The sequence below is a fragment of the Cebus imitator genome, unplaced genomic scaffold, assembly GCF_001604975.1.
Source record: "Cebus imitator isolate Cc_AM_T3 unplaced genomic scaffold, Cebus_imitator-1.0 Scaffold82, whole genome shotgun sequence".
Lineage (NCBI taxonomy): Eukaryota > Metazoa > Chordata > Mammalia > Primates > Cebidae > Cebus > Cebus imitator.
In genome coordinates, this window is record NW_016107397.1 from 555,459 (window position 1) to 568,257 (window position 12,799).

The 12,799-nt window shown below is 55.2% G+C and overlaps 1 protein-coding gene across 7 annotated transcripts in view; it reads left to right on the forward strand.

The window, feature by feature from the left end:
- Positions 1–12,799, forward strand: part of MLXIPL (MLX interacting protein like) — a 49,806-nt gene that overhangs the window by 17,628 nt on the left and 19,379 nt on the right. For 4 of the 7 annotated variants that reach the window (XM_017533426.2, XM_017533428.2, XM_017533430.2 and 1 more), the window contains exons 1-2: positions 1,656–1,993; positions 9,715–9,821. In XM_017533426.2, the coding sequence (XP_017388915.1) occupies positions 1,701–1,993; positions 9,715–9,821 (400 nt within the window). In that variant the 5' untranslated portion in view covers positions 1,656–1,700. Of the gene's footprint in view, positions 1–1,655; positions 1,994–9,714; positions 9,829–12,799 lie in introns of those variants that run through there. The other 3 variants (XM_017533429.2, XM_037740256.1, XM_017533437.2) reach the window with 3 other exon arrangements.

Sequence of the window (12,799 nt, forward strand, 5' to 3'; positions counted from 1 at the left end):
AAAAAAAAAAAAAATTAGCCAGGTATGGTGGCATGAGCTTGTAGTCCCAGCTACTGGGGAGGCTGAGGTGGGAGGATTGCTTTGGCCCAGGAGTTAGAGGCTGCAGTGAGCTATGACCGTGCCACTATACTCCAGCTGGGGTGACAGAGCGAGATCCGGTGTCTAAAAATATATAAAAAGGCTGGGTGCGGTGGGCCAGCCTGGGCAACAGAGTGAGCCTCTGTCTCAAAATAAATAAGCAGGAACAGAAACTGGACCTCAGTGTCAGTGAGAGAAGGAGCACAGAGTTCCTGGGTAGATGCCTGCCTGGGGGTTGCCCACCTTCCAGTGAGCCACCTGTCCCCACTGGCAATGATCCCTGGAGGCTCAGGTAATGCCCTTGGGCCTCTCTGTGCAGGTGAAGTAATGATCACAATGTTTTTAAATAGATTTTTTTTCTTAAGTATTTTATTTTATTTTTTGTGACAGGGTCTCACCCTATGGCCCAGGCTGGAGTGCAGTAGTGCAAGATCTCAGCTCACTGCAACCTCCGCCCCCCAGACTTGTGATTCTCCCACCTCAGCCTCCCGAGTAGCTGGGATAACAAGCACACACCACCACACCTGGTTAATTTTTGTATTTTTAGTAGAGATGGGGTTTCGCCATGTTAGCCAGGCTGGTCTTGAACTCCTGGCCTCAAGCTATCCTCCTGCCTTGGCCTCCCAAAGTGCTGGGATTGCAGGTGTGAGCCACCGCACCCGGCCACCATGTTAACTAGAGGTAATAACAACCTCCTGCGGGCCAGGCCCTTCAGGGGCCTTGCCTTGAACCCACCACACAAGGCCCCTGAGAGGTGAGGGCTTCCAGCTGTGTGGAGGACCCAGTGCTAATATAGGGGCGTAGGTGGAAGGCAGGAGTTAGGTGAGGGGAGGTGGTGACCTTTGGACTCACAAGAGGGTGTTCCTGAAAGCACAAACCCCAGGTCCTGAGGTGCTTTCAGGCTCAGGTGTGACGGGGACCCTCTTGTTGTTAAGACAGGATCTCACTCTGTCATCCAGGCTGGAGTGCAGATCTCTGCTCACTGCAGCCTCTACCTCTTGGTCTCAAGCGATCCTCCCACTTCAGCCTTTCGAGTTCGTGGGACTACAGGTGCATGCCACCATGCCCGGATAATTTTTGTATGCGTTGTAGAGACAGGGTTTTGCCACACTGCCGAACACCTGGGCTCAAGAGATCCTCCCACCTCAGCCTCCCCAGTAGCTGGGATTACAGCCTCTCTCCACTGCGCCCAGCTAATTTTTTCATTTTCTTTTTGTAGAGATGGGGGAGGGTCTTGCCATATCGCTGAGTCAAGTCTCGAACTCCTGGCCTTAAGCCATCCTCCCGCATTGGCCTCCTAAAGTGCTAGGATTACAGGCATGAGCCCCTGGCGCCCGGCCTGACCCTTCTTAAGATCCCTTTGGACCAAAGTAGGGGCGGTTGTATCAGGACTCCCAGGACAGGCGGGAGGGGAGATGAGCCCAACTCGCGGGAGCTCCAGGGCCGCGGGTTCTCACCTGGCGCACGGATTATGCTAATAAAAGCCCCGCCCCGCCCCAGGCCCCGCCCACCCAATCAGCCTATGAGGCAGGGGCGGGGCTATGTTAATGAGGCCAGTCTGGCCACGAGGTGTTCCCTGCGCTGCGCGGAGCCCGGACCAAGCGGTGGCGGCGGCGACGGCCATGGCCGGGGCGCTGACAGGCCTGGCCGCGGGCTTGCAGGTCCCGCGGGTCGCACCCAGCCCAGACTCGGACTCGGACACGGACTCGGAGGACCCGAGCCTCCGGCGCGGCGCGGGCGGCTTGCTCCGCTCGCAGGTGATCCACAGCGGTCACTTCATGGTGTCGTCCCCGCACAGCGACTCGCTGCCTCGGCGGCGCGACCAGGAGGGCTCCGTGGGGCTCTCCGACTTCGGGCCGCGCAGCATTGACCCCACACTCACTCGCCTCTTCGAGTGCTTGAGCCTGGCCTACAGGTGAGGGCGGCTCCGGGCCCCGACGGCCCGGCCATCGAGGGCCGAGGAGGGTGGGGAGGGGGGGTCCGGGGAGGGTGGGAAGGGGGGTCCGGGGCAGGACTGCGCGCTGGGGTCCTCAGCACCCCACCCGAGCCCGGCCCTGCAGCTCCCGCCGGCTCCAATCACGCCCCGGACAACCCCTTTCCCCCAGCCCCTGGGTCCTCTGACCTCGGCCCAGCCCGCTGGCCCCCAACGGACCTGCGCAGTTCTGATTCTAGTTCTCCCCCATCTCCTTCTCCCCTGGGCGCAGACCGCCTGCGCCCCACCTCCACCTGGACCTCCGGGGCCCCTCTCTCTGGTCCTGGCTCTTCCGTCCCTCCAAAGTGCCAGGCGACCCAGGTCCCTAGGCCACCCGCGCCCATCCCCACTGTCCACTCTGAAGCCACTCCACCCGACCCCCTGCAGGCCTCGGCCTTCTCCCCAGCAGCCCCGGCCCAGGCCCGCCCTGTTCCTGCGCCCTGAGACACTCCCCGCGCCCCTGGCTGTCCCAATACATAACCAAAGTGCACTGAAACTGGCCCAGTCTCTCGTCCACCTCCCCGCAATTGCCGAGACACCTCTTCTTGATCTGCTACGTCAAGCGTGGCAGGAGAAAGGAGAGTGCTTCAGAAATGTCTAAGAGGCGCAGCTCGCAGAGGTTATGCCGGTGCCCGGGAGGGAGGCCTGGGCTCGCCTACCCGCGTTACCGCACTAGGCTGAGCGCCTGCCGCTGCCTAGGACCCCAGCTCAGAGCCTCCGAGAGCGCACCGGCCGCGCCCGGCTTCCTCTCCACGCCCCGCGTCCCAGAGGAGGGCGCGAACCCGGGTCCTGGCCCAGTGCCCTGGAGCAAAGTTCCCCGGAGCGGAGGGGCCAGGATAAATTATCAACCGAAAACCCGTAGGGGAGAAAGGGGGATCGGCCGGCCTTGATCTTTTCTCTGTGCAAATATTCCTCTTCCTCCAGGGCGCCTCCTCCTGTTCTGAGAACCGATGGCTACACTCTGGCACCTGCCGCCCTGCAGGGGATCGGGAGCTGGGGTGGGGACTGTTGGGGGGAGTGTTGCCTGCCCCTAACCGCTGCTGCCCAGCTGTGACCCCATTGGCTGGAGGCAGAGTAACCTTGGCCCACAAGCTCTGGCCCCGGGCCCAGGTCCTGTTGCAACCCGATCTGCCGGGGCGCCAGACCCGTGTGGAAAGTTCAAATTCCCATCCCTTCTCCCTCCCTCCCCAAATGTCACGCGACTGCCTGGGACGGGGCATCTAAGGTCCTGGTACACCAGATGCCGGCACTCCTCCTAAGAGTCTCCCATTGCCCACCCACCCCCAACTTTGGCTTCTAGTTATATGGGGGTCCTCACTTCCAACCTCCACCCTGACCATGGGAGAGGTGACCAAAGAGGAGAGGTTCTGGGGAGCTGGCAAAGTAAGGGACAGAGCACACCCCAAAACTGCCCTCCACTAAAAGGCTGCTGACTCAAGGCTGGTGTAACCCCAGTCAGAGACAGCTGGGGTAGAGAGGACTGTGTTTTCTTCCCAATACCCAAATATTAATAGTAAATCTCTCTGGCTGGTCACAGTGGCTCATGCCTGTAAGCCCAGCACTTAAGGAGGCCAAGATGGGAGGACTGCTTGAGCCCAGGAGTTGGAGGCCAGCCTGGGCAACATAGTGAGGGCCCATCTCTACCAAAAAAAAAAAAAAAATTGAGACAGAGTTTCACTCATTGCCCAGGCTGCAGTGCAATGGCACAATCTGGGCTCACTGCAACCTCCACCTCCCAGGTTCAAGCAATTCTTCTGCCTCAGCCTCCTGAGTAGCTGGGATTAGAGGCATCTGCCACCATGTCCACCTAATTTTTTTGTATTTTTAGTAGAGACAGGGTTTCAACATGTTGGCCACACTGCTCTTGAACTCGTGACTTCAGGTGATCTGCCTGCCTCAGCCTCCCAAAGCTCTGGGATTACAGGCATGAGCCACCTCGCCTGGCCAAAAAAACATTTTTTGATTAGTCAGGCATGATGGCCCATTCCTAGTCCCAGCTACTCGGGAGGCTGAGGTGGGAGGATTGCGTCAGCCCAGGAGGTCGAGGCTCCAGTGAGACATGATCTCGCTACTGCACTCCACCCTGGGTGACAGAGTGAGACCCTTGGAAGGAAGGAAAGGAGGGAGTGAGGGAGTGAGGGAACGAGAGAGACAGAGAGAGAGAGAGAGAGAGAGAGAGAAAGGAGGGAAGGAAGGAAGGGAGAGAGGGAGGGAGGGAATGAGAGAGACAAAGAAAGGAAGGAAGGAAGGGAGAGAGGGAATGAGAGAGAAAGGAGGGAAGGAAGGAAGGAAAGAAAGGGAGGGGAAGGGAAGGGAAGGAGGGAGGGAAGGAGGGAGGAGAAAAAGGAAAGAGATGGAGGGTTGGCTCAGTACCAGGAGAGCTTCTAGATTTCCCCATTTGGTGAAGGAAAAGCCCTGAGACTTGAACTACAGACAGTGTTTTAGTCCTCAAAGACCCCCAGTTCCAGGGGTTCCTTGCAGGGGAGCAGATGGCAGGGGCTGAGTGTCCCAGGGGACTGACTGTATGGGAAGGGACAGTAAGGCGGAGAGTTCAGGAGGTGGTGGGAAGAACGGCCAGCTTGACCCATGGCCCAGCCTGCAGAGGCCTGGCAGGGCTTCACCCTCCGCAGGGCAGGGCGGGCAGAGGGAGGATCAAGGAGGCCGTGTTCCGTGGCTCTGTGGGTGGAAGCCCCAGGGAGGCAGTTTCTAGAAGCTTCAAGGATGCACTTGTTCATGGTCACAGCTGGCTAGCTTTAGAAAGAGTGGCATCGACGGTGCAGGGGAGCAAACAGGACCTGGCTAGGGGGCAGTCTAAAGGGAATTCCTGCAAGGTGGGAGGTGGACAGCTGAACTTGAAGTTCTAAGGTTTTCTCCACCCCTCTCTGAGTCTCAGAGTTGTCTCTTCTCCTCTCCTCCCCCTCCCCCTCCCCCTCCCCTTCCCCTCCCCCTCCTCTCCCTTGCCCTCGCCCTCCTCCTCCTCCTCCTCCTCCTCCTCCTCCTTCTTTTATTTGAGACAGTCTCTGTCGCCCAGGCTGGAGTGCAGTGGTGTGATCTCCGTCCACTGCAACCTCTATCCCCTAGTTCAAGGGATTCTCCTGCCTCAGCCTCCAGAGTAGCCAAGGTTGCAGTCTTGCACCACCATGCCCAGCCAATTTTTGTATTTTCAATAGAGATGGGGTTTCACCATGTTGGCCAGGCTGGTCTCGAACTCCTGACCTGGGGCCATCCACCTGCCTCAGCCTCCCAAAGTGCTGGGATTACAGGCATGAGCCACCGCACTCAGCCCTTTTAATAGTTTTAAATAGAGGTGAGGTTTCACTGTGCTGCCCAGCTGGTCTTGGACTCCTGGGTTCAGGAAATCCTCTCACATCAGCCTCCCAAAGTGCTGGGATTACAGGTCTGAGCCACTGCACCCCATCAGATTTTTTTATTGATCATAAGAAATTGTTTGTTTGTTACGAGTCAGGTTCTCACTCTGTTACCCAGGCCGGAGTACAGTGGCGTGATCACAGCTCACTTCACCCTTGAACTCCTGGGTTCAAGCCATCTTCCCACTGCAGCCTCCTGAGTAGCTGGGACTACAAGTGTGCACCACCCTGCCCAGCTAACTTTTTTTTTTTTTTTTTTTTGAGACAGTGTCTCGCTCTCTTGCCCACACTGGAGTGCAATGGCGCCATCTTGGCTCACTGCAACCTCCGCTTCCCGGATTCAAGTGATTCTCCTGCCTCAGCCTCCCAAGTAGCTGGGACGACAAGCGCACACCACCACACCCAGCTAACTTTTGTATTTTTAGTAGAGACGGGGTTTCACCATATTGGCCAGGGTGGTCTCAAACTCCTGACTTTGTGATCCACCCACTTCTGCCTCCCAAAGTGCTGGGATTACAGGTGTGAGCCACCAAGTGCCCGGCCTAATATTTGTATTTTTAATAGAAATGAGGTTTCCATCATTCTCAGCAAACTGACACAAGAGCAGAAAATCAAACACTGCATGTTCTCACTCATAGGCGGGTGTTGAACAATGAGAACTCATGGACACAGGGAGGGGAGCACTACACACTGGGGTCTGTTGGGGGGAAATAGGGGAGGGACAGTGGGGGGTGGGGAGTTGGGAAGAGATAGCATGGGGAGAAATGCCAGGTATAGGTGATGGGGAGGAAGGCAGCAAGTCACACTGCCACGTGTGTACCTATGCAACAACCCTGTATGTTCTTCACATGTACCCCAAAATCTAAAATGCAATAAAAAAAAAAAGAAAGAAAGAAAGAAATGAGGTTTCACCACATTGGCCAGGCTGATCTCAAACTCCTGGCCTTCAGCAATCCTTCTGCCTCAGTCTTCCAAAGTGCTGGGATTACAGGTGTGAGCCATGCCCAGCCCGTCATAAGAAGTTCTTGAACCCTGGGGTTAGGCTCTTGCTCCAGACTGGGTCCCTTCCCTGACAACCCCAAATCCTTTGCTTCCTCCTGGGTTTGGATATTGTCACTGTCACATCTCCCCCAACCCTGCCTGGGCTCTGAACGTCATAAGCTTAGCATGGAAGCGGGAGGGAAGGCAGGCAGGTCAAGAGTGGGACACGGGGTGATCAGAATGGGCTGGGAGGTTGCTGGGATACAGGCAGGGACAACAGGCTCAGGAGTCCCCCACCAGGTGCCACAGAAGAAGCTGACCCAGGAGGTAGCAGAGTCTCCGCCCCACCCCCACCCCAGCCCATGTCTCCCTCCCAAACAGATGGTGTTTATCCAGCTCCTGGAGGGAGGGGACCAGCCAGTGGGCCAGGGCGCTGGGCTGCGTATCTTATTTGGGTAATGAGGCCTGTTGTCTCCGGTGGGGGGAGGCAGTCCCCCACTCCCACCACAAAGCAAACACAGGAGCTTGGAGACCAACGTAGAGAGGATACCCAATGATCAAGGCACTCAAGGGGCTGCTATGAGGAGAGAGGCTGCGGAGTCAGATCAGCACCCACCCATGTTTCACCCCCAGGATGCAGGGAAGACCCCCGAAAGAAGCAGGCATGGTTTTCTGAAAGACTAAGCCTTGGGAGCCAGGCACGGTGGCTCATGCCTGTAATCCCAGCACTTTGGGAGGCCAAAGTGGGCAGATCACTTGAGGTCAGGAGTTGGAGACCAGCCTGGCCAACATGGAGAAACCCCGTCTCTACTGAAAATACAGAAATTAGCTGGGTGTGGTGGACGGGCTCCTGTAATCCCAGCTACTCAGGAGGCTGAGGCAGGAGAATCGCCTGAACCCGGGAGGCAGAGGTTACAGTGAGCTGAGATCATGCCATTGCACTCCAGCCTGGGTGACAGAGCAAGACTCCGTCTCAAAAAAGAAAAAACAAAATTAGCCAGGAGTCATGGCGTATGCCTGTAATCCCAGCTGCAGTCTGAGGCAGGAGAATCACTTGAACCTGGGAGATGGAGATTGCAGTGAGCCAAGACCGTGCCGCTGTACTCCAATCTGGGCAACAGAATGAGGCTCCACCTCAAAAAAAAACAAACAAACAAACAAAAAAAAACGCTAAGACTCCAGGGCCTCAGCCTTCCCATCTGAACAAGGGATGGAGAAGGTGGGCTAGAGGGACTGGTACACAACCCTGGCTTGTGGATGGAGAGGAGAGAGGGATGGGGGGACTGTCGGGGATCTAAGACCCTGAATGTCTTGGCTTCCTGGGTCAGCTTCCCGGAGGCAGCAGACTTGGCCTGTGCCTGGCAGGACCCTGAGAGTCAAGCCCCTCACCAGTGTAGAGCTCTTCCATCCAGTGTTTTTTTTTTTCCAAGACAGGATCTTGCTCTATCACCCAGGCTGGAGTGCACTGGCATGGTCATAGCTCACTGCAGCCTCAAACTCCCGGGCTGAAGAGATCCTCCCACCTCTGCCTCCCTAGTAGCTAGGACTACAGCTGCATGGCACCATATCCGACTAATTTTGAAAAGTTTTTGTAGAGATGGGGTCTTGCTATGCTGCCCAGGCTCAAGCGATCCTCCCATCTTGGCCTCCCAAAGTGTTGGGATTACAGGCATGAGCCACCGTGCTCAGCCCATCCTGTGGATTTGATAGACAGCTAGGGTTAGAGTGAGGGTGCTCTGTCTCCATGAATACCATTCCCCCATCCTAGCTGCCTTCCTTTGGGCTCTGATGGTTCGTTGCCTCCTGCAGACCCCTGAGAAGGGAAACACTTTCTCTCTGAGCCCAGGTTGCCATCCTGGGATTCAGGGCATGGCAGACCCCGAAAGGGCTGTGTGAGGAAGGCAGTGACTCACTGTTTGTAAAGAGGGTCCCTTGTCCCAGCACGGTGGCTTACGACTGTAATCGCAGCACTTTGGGAGGCCAAGGTGGCCAGATCACTTGAGGTCAGGAGTTTGAGACCAGCCTGGCCTGCATGGTGAAACCCCATCTTACTAAAAATACAAAAATACTTAGCCGAGCGTGGTGGCATGCACCTGTAATCCCAGCTGCTCAGGAGGCTGAGGCAGGAGAATTGTTTGAATGTGGGAGATGGAGGTTACAGTGAGCCAAAATTGCGCCACTGCTATCCAGGCTGGACAATAGAGCAAGACTCTATCTCAAAAAAAAAAGAAAAAAGAAAGAAAGATACAGACAGAGGCTCCCTCTCTGCCAGGTAAACCATGGCCACATGGCCCTCTCCTTTGCCTTTCCTGGGCCTAAGGAGGCCTGAGGGAGTCCCTGCCATATGACCTTGGACCTGCCCCTTTTCCTCCCTGACCCTCAGGAAGGTCATTTTTTTTTTTTTTAAGATGGAATTTCGCTTTTTTTTTTTTTTTTGAGACAGAGTTTTGTTCTTATTGCCCAGGCTGGAGTGCAATGGCACAATCTCGGCTCACTGCAACCTCCTCCTCCTGGGTTCAGGCGATTCTCCTGCCTCAGCCTCCCAAGTAGCTGGGATTACAGGCATGCGCCACCACGCCCAGCTAATTTTGTATTTTTAGTAGAGACGGGGTTTCTCCTTGTTGGTCAGGCTGGTCTCGAACTCCTGACCTCAGGTGATCCACCCATCTCAGCCTCCCAAAGTGCTGGGATTACAGGCATGAGCCAGGCTGGAGTGCAGTGGTGTGATCTCAGCTCACTGCAACCTCCTCCTCCCAGGCTCAAGTGATTCTCCTGCCTCAGCCTCCTGAGTAGCTGGGATTATAGGTGGGTACTACCATGCCCATCTAATTCTGTATTTTTACTAGAGACGGGGTTTCACTATGTTGGATTTAGGCTGGTCTCAATCTCCTGACCTCAGGTGATCCACCCTCCTCGGCCTCCCAAATTTCTGGGACTACAGACCACCGCCCCCAGTCCAGGAAGGTCATTAGTAAGGAATGGGCCTAAGCAGTCTCCCCAGCCAGCCTCCAAGGCCTGCCGGTGAGCCATGGGACATTGTTGCATCCAGGGCCAAGCTGGTCAACAGGTTTCAGCAGCTTTTTTCTGTAGTAGATTGACAAACAGGTCTCCCCCAGGAACAGAGGGGCCGCTGGTGGGAGTCTGGGAGGGTCTGACTCTCTAGGTTGGAATTTCAGGCAGGTTGGGTTGGGGTGGGGTGGACGTGGAGGGTCCCTCGAATGCCAGCCATAGATGGATGCCTCGTGATGGGGAACATGGGGAGCAGCCCCTCAGCGGCACTGGGTCTCCCTAACCCACTCCTCTCCCCTTTGACAGTGGCAAGCTGGTGTCTCCCAAGTGGAAGAATTTCAAAGGCCTCAAGCTGCTCTGCAGAGACAAGATCCGCCTGAACAACGCCATCTGGAGGGCCTGGTATATCCAGTGTGAGTGGTGGGTACCACCGGCCTCCCCAGCCAGGAGGGACCTCCCCCTCCAACCCTCCTGCCAGACAGTTCTACACGGGGCTGCTCGGGAAAAACCCTGGGACCCTCACAGCCAGCACCAGCAGAGTTCTGCCAGCCTCTTTTTTTTTTTGAGACAGAGCCTTGCTCTGTCGCCCAGGCTGAAGTGCAGTGGTGCCATCTCAGCTCACTGCAACCTCTGCCTCCCGGGTTCAAGTGATTCGCCTGCGTCAGCCTCCCAAGTAGCTGGGACTACAGGCACCCACCCCCACACCCTGCTATTTTTTTGTACTTTTAGTAGAGACGAGGTTTCTCCATGTTGGCCAGGTTGGTCTCGAACTCCTGACCTCAAGTGATTTGCTCACCTTGGCCCCTCAAAGTGCTGGGATTACAGGCATGAGCCGTCACACCTGGCCCTGATGGCCTTTTAAGGGGAGACCAGGCCCCAGGGGGTCTTAGGAAATGTGTCCCAAAGGGTACTTTCCACTGTGAAGCTGGGCAGAGCAGAGGTCAACCCCTCAGAAGCACTAGGCTAGGCTGAGATTTAGGGTACAGTTCAAAGCCCATTTTGCATCCCATTAAGGTAGTCCAGTGCCTTAAATGCCGGGGCAAAAAGGGTCATTAGACACTAGCTGGGCCAATTGCATCACTTTGTCAATGGAGAAACTGAGGATCCTGCATGGGTCTCCACCAGCGTTTCATTGAAGTCCTTCCTGAACATCCAGTGGGTGCCCACGTGGAGAATTGGACAGAGGGGACCCAGAGAGGCCATGTCTTCTCGTGGAAGCAACTCTGGACTTAGAGTCGCCCAGAGCTGGTTCCTCCACCCTGTCTCTGCCCCTAGCTGGCTGTGTGACTTGAGGCTATTTGCCTAGCCTCTCTGGACCTGCTTCCTTATCTATAAAAATGAGGCCAATAGGCTGGGCACAGTGGCTCACACCTGTAATCCCAGCACTTTGGGAGGCCAAGGCAGGTGGATCACGAGGTCAGGCATTCAAAACCAGCCTGGCCAACATAGTGAAACCCCGTCTCTACTAAAAATACAAAAAATTAGCCAGGTATGGTGGTGGGCAGCTGTAGTCCCAGCTGCTTAGGAGGCTGAGGCAGGAGAATCGCTTGAACCTGGGAGGCGGAGGTTGCAGTGAGCTGAGATCCACCACTGCACTCCAGCCTGGGCGGCAGAGCAAGATTCGTCCAAAAAAAAAAAAAGAAAAAGAGGCCAGTAGTCCTGCTTTTCATGGTTGGTATGGGGACAACAGGTATTCAAGGATGTTGGCGGTGCCTGGTGTCCAATACCTGATGTACCCTTAAGATCACATTCATTTTGAGCACACAACATAGCCGGGCAGCAGAGGCAGAGAGGACTTGGATTGGTCAGCCCTGTGTTGGGACCTCATCCAGCTCAGGTTCTGCTATAGGATCAAAGGCTACCCTGAGCTGGGAAGGAAAAGTCCCGGAGAGACCACACATAGTATTCTCTGTCCTGGCCGCACTGGATTTCATCCAAGCGGGACAGGGTGTGTTTTCTGGTTTCCATTTATCCACATGCCAGGCGCTTTCATCAATCACCTTATTTAAGGCTTTCTAGCAAGCCAGGGAGATAGGTATTATGACCGCCGTTTTCTGGATGAGCAGCTGAGGCTCAGAAGGCAAGTGACTTGTTCAGGTTCACAGAGCGTAAAAGAAGCAGAGCTGCTCTGGCTGGAAATCCTCAGTCCCCCAACTCCAAATTGTGGTTTTGTTTTGTTTTGTTTTTTTGATAGGTGAGTGCAGTGGAGTAATCTCGGCTCACTGCAACCTCCGCCTCCCAGGTTTAAGAGAGTCTCCTGCCTCAGCCTCCCAAGTAGCTGGGGTCACAGGCACCCACCACATTTTGTATTTTTAGTAGAGCCAGAGTTTCACCATGTTGGCCAGCTTGACCACCATGTTGGTCAACCTCCTGACCTCAGGTGATCTGCCCATCTCGGCCTCCCCAAGTGCTGTGATTACAGGCATGAGCCACCACACCCGGCCTGCAGGAGCAATTTCTGATGACAGCTGAGGCATGATGTCGCCTGGGGTCCTCACCCAGGCACACTGGTCTCCAGTGATTGCACAAGTTGCTGGAAGGACCCCAGGTTGTGAATCAGACACAGCGAGGTTTCAGTCAAGCCCTAGCATGCCCTAACTGTGTGGGCTTGGGAAAGTCTCTAGCGTCTTGGAGCCGAAGCTTGCTATTTGTGAAAATGGGATTAATTTTTTTTCTTGGTTTTGTTTTCTTTTCTTTTCTTTTCTTTCTTTCTTTCCTTCTTTCCTTGTTTCTTTCTCTCTCTCTCTCTCTTTCTTTCTTTCTTTCTTTCTTTCTTTCTTTTTTTCTTTTTTAAGACAGAGTCTCACTCTGTCACCCAGGCTGGAGTACAATGGTGCGATCTCAGCTCAGTGCAACGTCTGTCTCCCATGTTCAAGCGATTCTCCTGCCTCAGCCTCCCAAGTAGCTGGGATTACAGGCACACGCCACCACGCCCAGCTGATTTTTTTGTATTTTTAGTAGAGACGGGGTTTCACCATGTTGGCCAGGCTGCTCTTGAACTCCTGACCTGTTGGCCAGGCTGCTGTTGAACTCCTGACCTCGTGATCCGCCTGCCTCAGCCTCCCAAAGTTCTGGGATTATAGGCGTGAGCCACCGCGCCCAGCCAACAGCTCCTATTTCTGAGGTTCCCTGAGTTTTCAGTGAGATCATTCATATCCAGTCGTACTGAGAGCAGCACGTGAGACATATATAACAAATGTCAAGACCCCTTTTCCTCCCTAAACACCAAAGATTTGAAGGTGGGCTTTAGGCCGGGCTCGAGGACTCACGCCTGTAATCCCAACACTTTGGGAGGCCAAGGCGGGTGCATCACTTGAGGTCAGGAGTTCGAGACCAACCTGGCCAACATGGTGAAACCCCATCTCCACACACACACACACACACACACAAA